At 33.9% G+C, this 16,114-nt stretch overlaps 1 protein-coding gene across 1 annotated transcript; it reads right to left on the reverse strand.

Moving 5' to 3' along the window:
• Window positions 1-4,906: 4,906 nt before the first annotated feature.
• On the reverse strand, window positions 4,907-11,570 carry LOC122303560 (cytochrome P450 71AU50-like). The gene is made up of 3 exons (XM_043115382.1): window positions 10,646-11,570; window positions 9,880-10,496; window positions 4,907-5,024 (listed from the first exon to the last, which is right to left on the reverse strand). The coding sequence occupies exons 1-2, from the start codon at window positions 11,531-11,533 to the stop codon at window positions 9,882-9,884; spliced, it is 1,503 nt and encodes a 500-aa protein (XP_042971316.1). The 5' UTR covers window positions 11,534-11,570; the 3' UTR covers window positions 4,907-5,024; window positions 9,880-9,881.
• Window positions 11,571-16,114: the final 4,544 nt, after the last annotated feature.

Consider the following 16,114-nt stretch of genomic DNA (forward strand, 5'->3'; position numbering starts at 1 on the left):
CCTGTTTGACTAAATGAGGAAGCTTAAGAACTACCAGATGAGATTAGCTATTAGGAACATAGCCTTCTGTGTTGCTGACTAGTTTCTATGACTAGTGTAGTTTGAACTTTAATTTTCTTGAAATGATTTTCATCTAGCCTTTTATTTAAGTTGTTAATTTATATGTAGGCAATTTTTTTAATTAATAGTCAATGACTTTTTGAATTACTTGTATATATAGTTTAATTAAAAAAAATGAATCTTGTGGAATGTAATATATATTCTTTGACTAGTTATCATGCTATAAAAATACTAATTATGTGTTCTGCTAGTTATTTGCACATTGATGGCCCATGCTAGGAAATCTTTTTTCTTTACACGAAAGCCAATGTTTATTACTTATATTTTATTGGTTTGAATGACAAATAACACAGCCATATAGAAATCTATGAATCTAGACAAGAATGCATAGGGTCTGATTTAAGTAGCATGTGTTGTTGACTAGTGTAGTTTCTCAAACTTTTTAATTGAATTTGATTAAGTTCCATGATTTCAGATTTTTTCTTTTTCTTTTTCTTTTTTTCTTTTTTTTTTTTTTTTTTTTTTTTTTTTTTTGTCTCTTTTCTTTGAAGGATGGATTCACAACTCCATAGAATTCATTCCTTCACTACCCTCTTACAAGAGGGAGAAGAAAGTTATAATGACTACCTCCTCGAATCTTTGAATGACTTAGAAACCCAAGTTACTTCTCCCAAGTTACAAGATGGACACCTTAAATTTGCCTCCAATGCAGCAAGAGTAGTTTCGTAACCTCCAATTGGAAATACTGGAGAAGCAATGGTCTACAAAACAATGGCTGGGTTTGGTATGGGCTGCAAATAAACATATTTTGAAAGGTAACAATGCAGCCACTTTTGGGAATGCTTTTTTGATAGTTTTTTTTTTTTTAGAACATAGCACACACCTGAAGCTTATGTCCAGCCACATTTGGAAATGTGGGTTTGATAGTTTTTTGTATATAATACTCTACAAAACCTGAAGCCACAATGCAACTAGTGGATAGTTTTGATTTTTTTTTTTTTTTTTTTTTTTTGTATAGAACACAGCACAAGTAGCACATTAAAATGTCTTAATTGTCTAATGTGTTCTTTGTAGGGGAAGTTATGATGGTGGCACACTAAAGTCTTGTTGTGAATGATTTACTTTAATTATGAGAATGAATGAGCATGAATTGGCCAGAACTATGGCATTGTTAACTTTAATTATGTGAATGAATGAGCCTGAATTGACCAAAACTATGGCATTGCTATCTTTAGTTTATTGTCTCTCCATTGAGTTTTTATGCCCTGTTCAGTTTAGTATTAGCCCTGTGTCTTTGTCTAATTTTTTCTTCTTAATTTACTCTTACTTATCCCAAGAAAGAAAAGATCCTGATCTTAAATTTATGTGTTTAAATTTGCTTGTAATCGGTCTCAGGCTAGGTTCATTGGAAAAAATTGGGTCACTTTATTACTTGCTATATATAGTGTAATCGGTCTCAAGCTAGGTTCCTGAACTAAGTTTGAGTCACTTTATTACTTGCTATGTGACTAGTTTAGTATTTGTTGCTAACCTCAAGTAGTTCATGAGATAGGCACTGTGGATTGACTTTTCAAATGGCATCTGCCAAGAGCTCACAAGGAAATAAATAATGTTGAGTAGTCATTTCAATTGAATTTCAATAGGTGCCAATGTCATCTTCTATGCCGGCTTGTGATTACTTAAGACATTACTCATTTTGCTAGATTGAGTGGTGATATTTGATAAAAATTGAGTCTCACATATTACTTATTTAATAAAATGACAAGTGGGCAGACAAGAAATTAAATAACAAAACCATATATGCATATATAGTTTTTCTAAGTTAAGGTTACATCTTGTACAGAACAAGATGTTACCATTAGGCTAAATATAGTGAAATGTAAATACAAATACTTAAGATTGACTATATATTTGCCATAAATGTTTGATAAGATCCGATTGGAGTTGAGAATGAAGTCGTCGATCTCAAATGTGATGATGACTTTGAATAAAGTTTACAAATTCATCTATATGCTCATGGGACACTGGCTCTTGGGATATTTCATTATTTTGTTCATAAACGAAGTCTTCTAGTCGAAGATAAGAATGTTGCTCATCTTCTACTATCATATTATGTAAAATTATGTATGCCATCATAATCTCCTTTAGAATTTGTCGATCATAAAATCGTGCAGGTCCGCGTACAATTGCAAATCGACCTTGAAGCACTCCAAATGCCCGTTCTACATCTTTTTTTGCTGAATCTTATGTTGCAGTAAATTTTTTTTCCCATATGGAGCATGAATTTTTAACAAATGTCAACCATGAAGGATATATACCATCAACAAGATAATATCTCATTGAGTAGTCATTTCTATTTATTGAGTAGTTAACAAGACAGAAGAATGTTCGAAGACATTAATATCATTATGAGAGTCTGGTAATCTAAAAAATACATGCTATATCCAAAGATTGTATGATGCTACAGCTTTCAAAATTATCGTCGGTTCATAAATGTGACCACAATACATTCATTTCCATGTACTTGGACAATTTTTCCATTTCCAATGCATGCAATCGATACTCTCTAACATCTTAGGAATCCTACGACTTTCTCCAACTACTAGCAATCTAGCAATATCGTTGTTGTTTGGTGATCTTAAGTACTCATTGGATAAGATGCTAGTGATAGCCTTGACAAATTTCTTCAAACACTCGGTTGCTGTCTTTTCTGCAATCCTTAAGTATTCATCCGCGAAATCACCAGGTACTCCATAAGCCAATATTCTCATTGCATCAATTATTTTTTGAAGGGAGGAATGCCTAAGTCTTCTAGCAGTATCTCTTCTTTGGATGAAGTATGATTCGTATGTTTCGACTACAGCTTGAATACACAAAAAAAGATAATGTTGCATTCAGAACCTCCTACGGAATATATTTGGAGGATATATGGGTGATTCAGCTAAATAATCCACAAACAGGCGTTGGTGGCCTTCAAACAAATTTCTTCAAATGAATATACGACACTGAATAGAATTACAACCCGATGTCAAGCCTTTTTCATTATCCAAACATTGTTCTTCTATAGTAAGAACTAAATTTAATTCCAACTCCTCGTCAAATGACGAAGAGTCAAATACCTCAAAGACGGGATCCATAAGAACTATATAGAAATAAGAACTAGAAGAATTATGTAAAGAAATGGAGAAGAAGATGGTGAAACTTTATGAAGAAATTGTATTATTTATAGTAAAAGTCTTGAAAAAACTAAAGGTATATTCTCATAATATACTAAAATTCTTTCACAATTATTGAAAATTGATACTCACAGAATATACCAAAAAACATCTTAAAAATATTCTTTCACATTTATCGAAAATAGATATTCACGGAATATACCGAAAAATATCTTAAGAATATTTTTTTTACAATTATCAAGAATGGATTTTCTCATAATATACTTTGAGAATATTTTTATTATATAATCTATTCTTTTTATTTTTTGAATTAATTTATATTTTAGTTTAGCTTATATATTTGGATTAATTTAAAATAAAATATAATTATATGACATTGTATATGAGAAGATATTGTAAATATCAAAAGATATGAGGATATCATTGGTAGTTAAAGAAAATATTTGACATGAATAAAAATATAATATTTAAATGATATAAAGAAAAAATAGATATGTTGATGTATGGTATATTATAAAAATCAGCATGTAAAAATAGGAAAAGTAAGTTTTGGTGATATATTTTAAATGATATGATAGATAAATCATTGGAAGTGCTCCATTTGATTTCTTCATATGTATTAAAGGGTAATGATAGGATTGCTACTTTCTATCACTATTTTCTTATTTTATAGTATATTTGAAATATTTACTTTTTATTCATTTTTAAATATTTCTTAACATCTTTAATTACTAAGAAAAAGATAATATATATATATATATATATATATATAATTTTACCAATAGTCACTTCTTTAACTATTAAGTAAAAATAAAAAATTTAAAAAAATTAAAATAATAAATAAAGCAGTAAATAGATTGTTGGAAGTAGTAAGCCTATTATTACCCTAGGTTAAATTGATCCTCTTTTCTTTTTACTGTTTCATTTTTGCCTGGGTTTGTCAACATTATTCACTTCAGAATAGCCCTAAATTTATCAATACCCTATTTTAAATTAATCCAAATTTATAAGCTAAATTAAAACATAAATTAATTCAAAAAATAAAAAAAAGAGATTATTTAATAAAAATATTCTCAAAATATATACAATGGGGTTCTTGTGCGTCTACAAGGATATGCAAACCGATTAGAGTCATATGCTTGCTTTTATTTATATAGACCAATTGGAGTCACCCCAGCCAACACAGCAACCCGTGGCCCTGTAGCATAGCAAGAAACATTGGCGCCAAACATAGCGGAAAGCGTTGGGAATGAGAGACAGGGCCAGAAATGAAAATAGGGAACACCGGAAGAAATGGAGAAAATCAACATTTGAGAAGAGATAAATTAATTTAAAATGTTTAGAATAGTCTCTTCCACATGTTGCAAAAGTACTGTAAGTGTGAAGTAAAGATGAAATAAAAGATCCAATGACCTATCTTTTGCTCAAATTTCTTTATATTTAAAAGTTAACTGTATTTTACAACATCCATTAGAAGAAATCTGAGAAGACATGATCGAAGCGGATACTTGTCATATACCGCCTCTTCCAGCTCCATCACTGCTCTGTTATATTCAACACTCTGCTAAGGTATTTTACAGGCAAACCGTACAACTAATTCACTGCTTCTTTTTCAACCCTTTAATTGCGCACTCTTTCACATGCACATAAAATCAAGTTTTTAGTCCATAAACAGCAGAAAATATAGTCTATAATGAGTAATTAAAGACAACATAACAGCAAACCCAGACACTGAACGCGCGTGCACGTTATTTTTAGACAGCAGAAACAAAAATAAAAACCCAAAATGTTAAGGAAACGGCACAGCAGTGCTTATCATCTCAGCATAGCAGTGCTTATCACCTTAAGTTGAAGTGTCCTAGTGTAACTCAATTAGTGAAGTAGTTATCTACAGCAGCAGTACTTAGATCTTATCAAAGTTAGTTTCTATCGTAGATAAACATTATCTGTAACAATATGGGCTTATTCAAAAGGTTGTTAGCAAAGCTTATCAAGTGTAAACCGTACGTATGTTGTAACACTATTTATACTCAATGGAAATACAAGGAAGGTATTCCGCCAATTTTTAATCTTTCTTTCATGGTACCAGAGCAAACCAAGGTTAACACCACTCATATTTCAATGGCAGAATCCAGCCAAGCTGCTGCAATTTCCACTCCCTCTTTTTCACTTCCTAATACTGCTCATCTTGCTCCTACCAAGCTTGATGACAGTAACTATCTCGTCTGGATATGCCAATTTATGCCTATTCTTCGATCCAATGGGCTTATGGGCATTGTTGATGGGTCTGAACCTCCTCCTCCCAAGTATCTTCTCAAAGATGAGAAGATCTCTAGCCAGGATATGCTGAATCCTGATTATTTACTCTGGGAGAAGAAAGACCAGTGCATACTTAGCTGGTTTATTGCTACCTTATCTGAAAAGGTAGTTCCTACTGTGTATGGACTTGATACTTCACGTCAAGTTTGGAATGCATTAGCAAACAGATATGCATCTCCTTCACGATCTCGGGTGAATCACCTCAGGAGACAATTGCAGAATATGAAGCAGGGATCCAAAAATTGCACTGAATTTATTCAAGCTTCCAAAACTCTTGCTGATCAGCTTGCATTGGTAGGAAAACCAGTGGAAGATGAAGATTTAATTTCCTACATTATAGGAGGTTTACATCCTCAATACAACCCTTTCATTACTTCTTATTCCTTTGCTGCCAAAGATAATTGTATGACTCTTGAAGAATTCCAATCAGAGTTGCTCAGCTATGAGCAAATGCTTGAGCATCAAAATACTCCTGAAAGCACATCTTTTGCTTTGTACTCAAGCAAAGGTAGTCCTAAGCCAAGGTTTGGTTCAAATTTTTCTCACAAATTCTCATCAGGAGCAAAGAACTCAACTCCAAAGAAACATTATTCTGGAAGTTCTCAACAAGGTAAACCTTCTCATGTTCGTTTTTCTGGTAATACTAATCGAACTCCTTGTCAAATATGTGGAAAGAACAATCATCAAGCACTAGACTGTTTCCATCGTATGGACTTTGCCTTCCAAGGCAGACATCCACCCAAGGAACTTGCAGCCATGGTTTCTCAATCGAATTTCTTGCATGAAGATAATGAGGAATGGCTTGCTGATAGTGGAGCCAACAACCATGTCACAGCAAACTTGGAAAATCTGACCATTCAGCAGCCATATCAGGGCAAAGAAGCAGTTGCTGTGGGAAATGGTAGTGGACTCTCAATCTCTCACATTGGCTCATCCTCTTTTGTAACCAAAAATACCACTGTTAAACTCAAAAATATACTCCATTGTCCTGCTGTTTCAACCAATTTACTTTCTATCAATCGTTTCTGTAGAGACAATCATTGTTGGTTTGAGCTAACTGATAAAAATTTTGTTGTGAAGGACAAAATCACAGGGAAGATTCTGCTACAGGGGCCTAGTGAGGATGGACTCTATCCTGTGAAGCTGAAACAATTAGACATCAAAAAGACAAGATCACCTATGGCTATGACTGGAATCAAGACCACTACTTCCATTTGGCACAATCGATTGGGTCACCCTCATCATTCTATGCTACAGCATGTAATCAAAAACCAGCATCTCCCAGTGTCTAAACTTGAGTCTAGTCAGTCCATTTGTGTTTCATGTCAGCTAGGAAAGAATAAACAGCTTCCTTTTAAGTCTTCAAGTCATGTAACTACTGCTCCTTTAGAGATTGTTCATAGTGACATTTGGACTTCTCCTATTTTATCAATAAATGGCAATAAATATTATGCAATAATAGTGGATGATTTCACTCGTTATTCTTGGCTTATTCCTCTCAAACACAAATCAGAGTTCTTCTCTAACTTTGTTCAGTTTAAGTGCATAATTGAGAATCAACTCTCCACCAAAATCAAACAGTTTCAAAGTGATGGAGGTGGAGAATACACTTCTCAATTGTTTACCAAATACCTTGCTGATAATGGGATTCACCATAGAATCACTTGCCCTCATACATCCCAACAAAATGGGGTGGCTGAGCGCAAGCACCGACATATTCTTGAAACAGGCCTTGCATTGTTAGCTCAATCACATTTACCTTCCAAATACTGGCTTGATGCATTCCAAACTGCTGTCTTTCTAATCAACAGGTTGCCCACACCTGTCCTTCAACATGATACTCCACACACCAAACTCTATCATCAAGAACCTGACTATACCTTCTTAAGAGTCTTTGAATGTGCCTGTTACCCTCTCTTGAGACCATACACAAAACACAAACTTCAATTTCGTAGTAAGCAGTGTATTTTTATAGGGTACAGTCCAAACCAAAAGGGTTATAAGTGTCTTGATTTATCCAACAGTCGTATTTATGTATCAAGACATGTGGTGTTTGATGAAGAATTGTTTCCTGCACAGGATGGATTCCACTCCACAGACTCTACAGCAGAATCTTTCCCACAAAAAGGTATTCTTCTAGACTCCTCTCAGTTTGTTTCTAACTCTATGCCTACTCAGTCATATCATTCAATAGACCATTCTCACTCCAATCTTGCCACTACTCCTCAGAATAGCTCTGCTGATTCGTCTATCCCTATACCAGAAAACTTGAGTCCTACTCTTGAGACAAATACAATTGATACTGCTCCTCTTATTCCAGAGACAGGCCCTGCAATTCCCATTCCATCCTCTACCTCACATATGGTTACCAGATCCATGGCTGGGACCTTCAAGCCTAAGTCCTTCCCAGACTTCCAATTATATCATTCAGCCAAGTCCACCAAACATCCTCTTAAAGCACTAGTTATCACCTCACTTCCTCGAGAGCCTACTACTTTTTCTCAAGCAATTGTAGATCCAAATTGGTTGGCTGCTATGGAATGTGAGTACCAAGCCTTGCTTGATAATGGTACTTGGTCACTATGTCCCAGGCCATCTAACAGAAATGTTATTCGAAATAAATGGGTCTATAAGCTAAAACAGAAACCAGATGGATCTATTGAGAGGTACAAGGCAAGATTAGTGGCAAAGGGGTTTGAGCAGAGAGATGGTATTGATTTTTCTGAGACATTCAGTCCTGTTATTAAGCCAGCAACCATACGTCTATTGCTCAGTCTTGCAGTTACATTTCAGTGGCCTATTAAGCAGTTAGATGTGTCTAATGCATTTCTGCATGGCCATCTAACTAAGGAGGTATATATGGAGCAGCCTATGGGTTTTACTAGTCCTCAACATCCAACCTATGTGTGTAAACTTCAAAAGGCACTTTATGGTTTAAAGCAGGCCCCACGGGCTTGGTTTCATCGACTCACTCAAGCCTTGCTTAATCTGGGATTCACTGGTTCATTAGTTGATACTTCATTATTCTATCTTCATCAATCTTCTATGCAAATTTTTGTGTTGATTTATGTAGATGATATTATTATAACTGGCACACACTTGTCTAGTTTAAATACACTCATTTGTAATTTACAAACTGAGTTCAAACTGAAGGATCTTGGAGACCTTTCCTACTTTTTGGGAATACAGGTTTGTAGGGATAACACAGGGCTTCATCTCAGTCAAGCTAAGTATATAATTGATCTTTTAGATCGTGTTGACATGGTTGGTGCCAAACCATACTCAGCACCTTGTGTATCAGGGAGCAAATTGTCTAAATTTGATGGAGACCCTTTACTAGACCCAACTCTCTATAGACATATAGTCGGAGCATTACAATATTGTACTCTCACTAGGCCTGATATTTCTTATTCAGTGAATCAGCTATGTCAATTTCTAGCTTCTCCTACTACAACTCATTTCAAGGCAGCAAAAAGAGTACTACGATATTTGAAAGGGACTCCATATTATGGCTTATACTTTACAGCAGGCCCTATACAGCTTCAAGCCTACTGTGACTCTGATTGGGCAGGTGATCCTATTGATCGTAGATCTACCAGTGGCTATGGAGTATTTCTTGGTCCTAACTTAATCTCCTGGCAGGCTAAGAAGCAACCTGTTGTATCTAGATCTAGCACAGAAGCAGAATATAGATCCATGGCAATAGTTACTGCAGAATTATATTGGCTAAGGATGTTATTCAAGGAACTTGAGGTTCCTCTGCTGTCACCTCCCTGCATCTGGTGTGATAATATTGGTGCACTTGCCTTAGTTTCAAATCCAATCTTCCATGCAAGGACCAAGCACATTGAAGTGGACTATCATTTTATTAGAGAGAAGATTTTACACAAGGACATTGTTACTGAATATATTCCTACAGCTGAGCAATGTGCAGATATATTTACAAAGGGGCTTTCATCTTCACGGTTCTTATTTCTTCGAGACAAACTCATGGTCATAGCTCCTCCCATGAGTTTGAGAGGGGCTGTTAAGGAAACGGCACAGCAGTGCTTATCATCTCAGCATAGCAGTGCTTATCACCTTAAGTTGAAGTGTCCTAGTGTAACTCAATTAGTGAAGTAGTTATCTACAGCAGCAGTACTTAGATCTTATCAAAGTTAGTTTCTATCGTAGATAAACATTATCTGTAACAATATGGGCTTATTCAAAAGGTTGTTAGCAAAGCTTATCAAGTGTAAACCATACGTATGTTGTAACACTATTTATACTCAATGGAAATACAAGGAAGGTATTCCGCCAATTTTTAATCTTTCTTTCACAAAATTCTTATTCGTGAAGGCGATAAGCCGGAATGGCAAGTAGATGCTTGGCTCTAGGAGCTGAAAGACCAAACTCCTCGGTCATGTCCAACTCAGTTGGGAGCATGTTATCAGGAAGTTCCCAATCAAAGCAGTGGATAAGTTGTGCAATCACCAGCCGTACAACTAGTAGGCCCAATTGCATCCCTGGGCAACCTCTTCTGCCGGAGCCAAATGGGAGGAGTTCGAAGTCCCGTCCCCTGAGATCTATGCTACTCCCAACAAACCTTTCTGGGAAGAACACTTCTGCATCATTCCAAACACTTGGGTCTCTCCCAATTGCCCATGTGTTTATCAGGATTCTAGAGTTCCTTGGTATGTGGAAACCATTAACGGTGCAATCTTTCATGCCCTGGTGAGGAATCAAAAGTGGTGCTACTGGATGTAGCCTGAAGGTTTCCTTTACAACCATGTCCAAGTACTTCAACCTATCCAAGTCTACTTCCTCTACCATCCTCTCCAAGCCCACCACATTTTCCAGCTCCTTCTGAAGTTTCTTCATTACCCGCGGATGCTTCATTAGTTCTGAGAGTACCCACTCAATTGCTGTTGCCGAAGTGTCCACGGAGCCAACCAACATGTCCTGAAAGGAAATCATCATCAGGAAATTAATGCAGTAGAGTTACTAATTAATGAAAAATTACTAGAGATCACATTATATGTAAAACTACATAATTCCACACTAAAGAGTTTGACTGCGCCCATAAGATTATAAAATATATATATATATACCAAAGTTATGGCTTTAATGTTGGACCGTTCAATATTGTACTCTAATTCTTTAGATCCCACCAAGTTCAACATGGCATCAACGAAGTCATTTGTCTTATTTTCGTCCTTGCATTGGACATGCTCATCTATGATCTTCTCCAAAAAGTCGTTTACGATCTTGCTAACTGCCTTCATGCGTCGTGTCAACCCCTGACAGTCGAGGGAAGCAATAGAAGGAATGCAATCAGCTAGGTTAGGAGCTGCTGATAACTGCATCACCTCTTGCATTATATCCTTGAAACCCCTCAAACCGAGATCATTGTCCATGTACTTCTTCCCAACAACCATACGGCAAGCCATATTGGCGTTGAGAGAGAAAACTTTGGCACTGAGATCAACAACAACACAGTTAGCAGCAGCCTCTTGAAGAAAGTTTATCAGTAGACCAAGCTCTTCTTTTCTCATGGATCTGAAAGAATTGATTTTATGGCTAGTAAGCAGTTCCAAGGAGCACATCTTGCGTATGTTGCGCCAGTAAGAGCCATACGGAGCAAGGACCAAGCTCTTTTGGTCATAAGAGATGTGCTTTGCTGTCTCCAAGCTTGGTCTACTAGCAAACACCTGGTCATGTGCTTTGAGGAACAGCTCGGCCGCTTGAGTGGAGGAGACAACAATGGCAGGTTTCAAGCCCAAACGCAAGTACATGATAGGGCCATGTTTTTGAGCTAGTCGATGTAGATCTCGATGAGGGAATTCCCCCATTAACAAATGAAGGTTCCCAAAAACAGGAAACCTTCTTGGACCAGGTGGCAATTTCTTACTCTGGTTCCTGCTTTTCCATGCGCACTCTCGCAAGAGATAAGCTGCAAGCATAATTATTACTGCAATTATTGTCCATGTCCAAGCCATGGTATTGGTGGGATTGTATGGCTTCGATGACTAGTATATAAAGGAAGAAAGTGGTAGTACTAAACTAGCTTGTTTAAAGTATCCTCGATGTATATCCATGGTATATTTAGTTGTTACATCCTAAAATACCATCACAATAGATTAATTAAAATTCAAATATTTGGATTTATCCTTTCCAAATTTGCTAGTTACGGTAGATATGCCAAATATATATTTTATCATTTATTTCTCTCTCTATTTTTATGTCTACTTTCAAGTTGAATAAAAGTAATAAAGAGAAGTAATAGACCTTCTCTTTATTGTTTAAAATATGATTACTTATAATTAACATATAAAATAAAATAAATTAATAATTAAAAAAATAAATTATTTTTTAATTATTAATTACTTATTACTATATAATGAATAAATAAATAATCTAACGTAGAAATTTGATGTGAATAGTCAAAATGAAATTTATCTTATATTATTTTATTATTATATAAAAAATAATTATTTTAATATAAAAATTTATATGAATAAAATAGACAAAAATTAAATTTATCTCATTTTCATCAAAATATCATGTATCTTTTACCAACCCATTTCACGTTTCCTTTTCAAATGTGAACATATATACCACCGGCAAGTACCGTTAATTACAAAAGGGTAGTGCTACTATTTCAAAATGGTGACACTCTTACGGCCTTTACTATTTTACTATTTTAGTATATTTGAATTTTTTTATTATTTTTAAGTATTTTTTTAATATCTTTAATCATTAAAAAATATTAAAAATATATATAATTTTATTAATAGTTATTTTTTAAATAAATAAATAAAATTAAAAAATATATGTATAAAATAAAAATTAATAAAAAAGTCAAGACTATCATTCTTCATTTCAAAATCATAACTGACATGTATTTAAATGCAAGGCTGGGACCGAGATGTACGTCCTTTGATGGTGTAAAGAATTTTCTCCGGAGGGCCCCAGCGGCTTCGCCGGTGCATGCAGGTCGCTGGTTAATTGAGCTCACGTGTTTCGATAAAGAGAAATAATATTGGTAAAGAGAAATAATATTTATAACCGCGATTATATAAGTGATATATAATTGTTTTTAAAAAATTAATTAATATAAAATTTATATAAAAAATTTAACTTTTTAACCATAAACTCTACCCTTTTTCAAAACAATTACACGAAATTTACCATTCTCGTATCATTGCTCTTCAACAAATTAAGAGTGGCCGTTAACCACACATGGGATCCAGACCGCCTTCCGGAAAAGGTAAAATAATATTTTTTATATAATTTTTTAATACTTTTAAATAAAATAAAATTCACAACATTATTTTTATTTTTAATCGTTAAATAAAAAACAAAGCAAAAACCATAGTCGGGATGTCGGGGCCCAACGCTTGTTATTTCAACATTTCTTATTACTTAAATATCTATATACCATACATATAAGTGTGACGGTTGAGTGAACAATATTTTCGTTTAATATTTTTTTTTTTTCAATTTTATCCCTTTTTTTATGAGGATTTTACATTTTGTTCTGTTTCTTTTATTTATCCGATTATGGCTATATTGTCCTTTTACATTTCTGAATTTCTAACTTCTTCGGACGGATTGAAACCTTATGGAGAAATACAAGAACCCATCAATCCTTACCACTAAACCACACCGACGAGCATCTAAGTCCTCCATAAAGAATCCATAAAGAAAACCCACAGACAAGTTTCAAAATTTTAAATTAAACCTAAAAGAAAAACACAACCCAGAAACAAACGGATCCACACTCCAGATTAGCGAAGAAAAATAACCCATAGGAAAGAAGAACAAATTTCACAGGCAATGGAAAACTCCACCAAATTTACAAAAAAAAAATATAATTGCAAAAATAACTATGCATTAATCTGTATATTAATATAATATAATTGATAAAAAATAAATTTTATTAAAAATAATATTAATTTAAATTTTAAATATAAATAAATTAATATTAATAAAAGATTAGTACGTGACTGTGCTTATATGTAGCAAAATTTATTTCACAAACACTAGTGCGTCACAACACTTCAGATTTACGAAGAAATTCAGAAAAATGCTACATTTCCGAAGGCTTTTACGAAATAGTAGAAAATAAAAATAAAATAAAATAAAAATCCTAGAAGAGTCTGTGCGTGACGATGGTGACGACGATAACGCAAACAGAATTAGTCTCCATCAACATGAGAAAAGAAGAACCCAACGCCTTCCACTTCTCTTCGGACTCCCAACGCCATTACCAACCAAACGAAGCCAACAAAACAGAGAAAACAACGGGCTTTAGGAATGTGAGAATAGTACACATAGATGCAAAGTATCTGCACAAGATTACAAAATGAGAACGATCACCCTGGTCGCAGATTTTTGGAGACTGTTTTTGTTTGGAAGTGAAAAGGTTGAATAGCAACTGGGTGCCATGTCGGTAGAAGAGAGAGAGAGAGAGAAGTGGGTGGGCTGGGGATAAAGGCGGAAGTAGAAAAGGGAGACGGGGAAAAACAGGTAGGTGAGTAAAGGAAAAGAAGGGGGTATTTTGGACTTTTGCTCCTCACATGTGATAATAAAGAACTTGGCGTAAGTGGGCTGCAGAAAAAGAAAGAATTTTGCTTGGTACAGATAAAATTACATATTATTTCATGTATTAATTCTGATTTTTTTATATTTAAAATTTAAATTATTATTATTTTAAATAAAATTTAGTTTTAATCAATTATATTAAATTAATGCATATATTAGTATGTATTTTATGCTTATAACTAAATTTTTTTGAAAGAAAAATAGGTGAAAATAATACATAGGAAAATAAGAGAAAGAAATAGATAAGGAAAAAAATATACTAAATTTTAAAATCTAATTTTTTATTCTTGATCTAAAAGTAAAAAATTTTATTATAAAATAAAATGATGAGTTTTAATAAATATTTCTTAAGAGAAAATAGTCATCTAAATAATGAGTTCTTAACATACAATAAATTAATGAATATTAAATAACATTCTTAAAATAATAAAATCATTTAAATAAATTAATTTTTTAAAACTATATTATTTTCATAACTCCAAAATATAAAAAGGCTTACTTAAAAATTAGTCTTTGTTCAATAATACTACAACTACCTCATTTAAAATGATTTTGGTAAAAAAAAAAAAAAAACTTTGGCATAAATATAACCGAACAACATCGTAATAGAATGTATTTCATATTTAACCCTGTAGTAAGGTTGTGCAAAACCGACGACCAACAGAGCAATAACGAAATGTGAAATCTTTTCATTATTATTCTCAAAACCCTAAATCAATGTACACATGACAAAAAAGTGCACGCAGAAAATCTCTGTCTCCAAAGTGGGTGCACCAGAAACAAATATGTTGGTACCAACATTATAACAAAGGCCACAAGTATAAACAGTTTTACACCTGTGATAAAGTTAGGACAGAAACAAAAATAGAAAATCATACCAGAGGCTTTCAGATGCAATATCATATCATAATAAAGTACTGAATAGAAATAGATAATCTTCATATAATCATGTACAACATTTCATATTTTTATAATCGCTCTTTTATACAACTGGGAATATAATTCCAAAAATTGCCCATGTCTAACCAATCATCATAGAAAATATTTTTTTATTCTTATATGGATATTATGAGTAATGTAGATAAAATGACCAAGGTTGGTTTCAAGGGGTTTTTTTTTTTTTTTTTTCATAACAAAAAAATGCATGTTTTCATAAATCAACATCAATCCATTCTTTTTATGCAAAGTCTAACCTAAAGAACCACTTATCTGACTCTCATAGTAGATTATCTACGCTTTGAGCCCGTACTCTAACAGTATCACAACGACCTAAACCAAAAAAAAATTCGCTCACAGGTTAATAATTCACACAAGCATAACTATCTAACAAACAAAAATTCCACAATACTAATGGTAGAACAGTACAAGTCCATCAATAGTTGAATTCATAAACAACCTATAATTAACAAGAATTTCATCTTGGTGCCTCGGTTTCTATGATCACACAACACAACCTTCAATAAATGATACACCAATGGCTTAGCCCATCCTCCTTAATGTTACTTCACTATTCACAATATGTGCGTCAACCAAACAATTACACGTTAAAAAACGCTTACCCCTTGCTTTATCAAACCTATAACCATTATACAGTTTGCCAGAACTGGCATGTCCAACAATCAAACAACAACACATGAATCCCAAACAACCACACAACTCACAACATACCCAATACAAACAACCCACAATCATAAATTGTCCAACACAACAACCACACATATCGACCCCAAACAGCCCCACATGTCAACCCCAAATAACCAACATCATCCCAAATGGCCACATAACAATCCCAAACATGCATTAACAATCTTTACAATTTCAAACACACAAACACCAACAAACAAGTCACATAATAATGGTATGATTTAGAAGCTATAACTTACCCAAATCACATTGTGGTGACCTATTGAACTCGAGGATAAAGAGCGCTGCCTAGATTGACTTAAATGCCCTGTGTTAGAGAAAATGTCAAA

The sequence above is a fragment of the Carya illinoinensis genome, chromosome 3, assembly GCF_018687715.1.
Source record: "Carya illinoinensis cultivar Pawnee chromosome 3, C.illinoinensisPawnee_v1, whole genome shotgun sequence".
Lineage (NCBI taxonomy): Eukaryota > Viridiplantae > Streptophyta > Magnoliopsida > Fagales > Juglandaceae > Carya > Carya illinoinensis.

Excerpts from the sequence above, each read along its gene's own strand:
- LOC122303560 (XM_043115382.1), bottom strand. The coding sequence starts at position 11,533 with ATGGCTTGGACATGGACAATAATTGCAGTAATAATTATGCTTGCAGCT. Across the intron at positions 10,497-10,645 it reads ACATTAAAGCCATAACTTTG|GACATGTTGGTTGGCTCCGT; the intron begins GTATATATATAT and ends ATTTCCTTTCAG.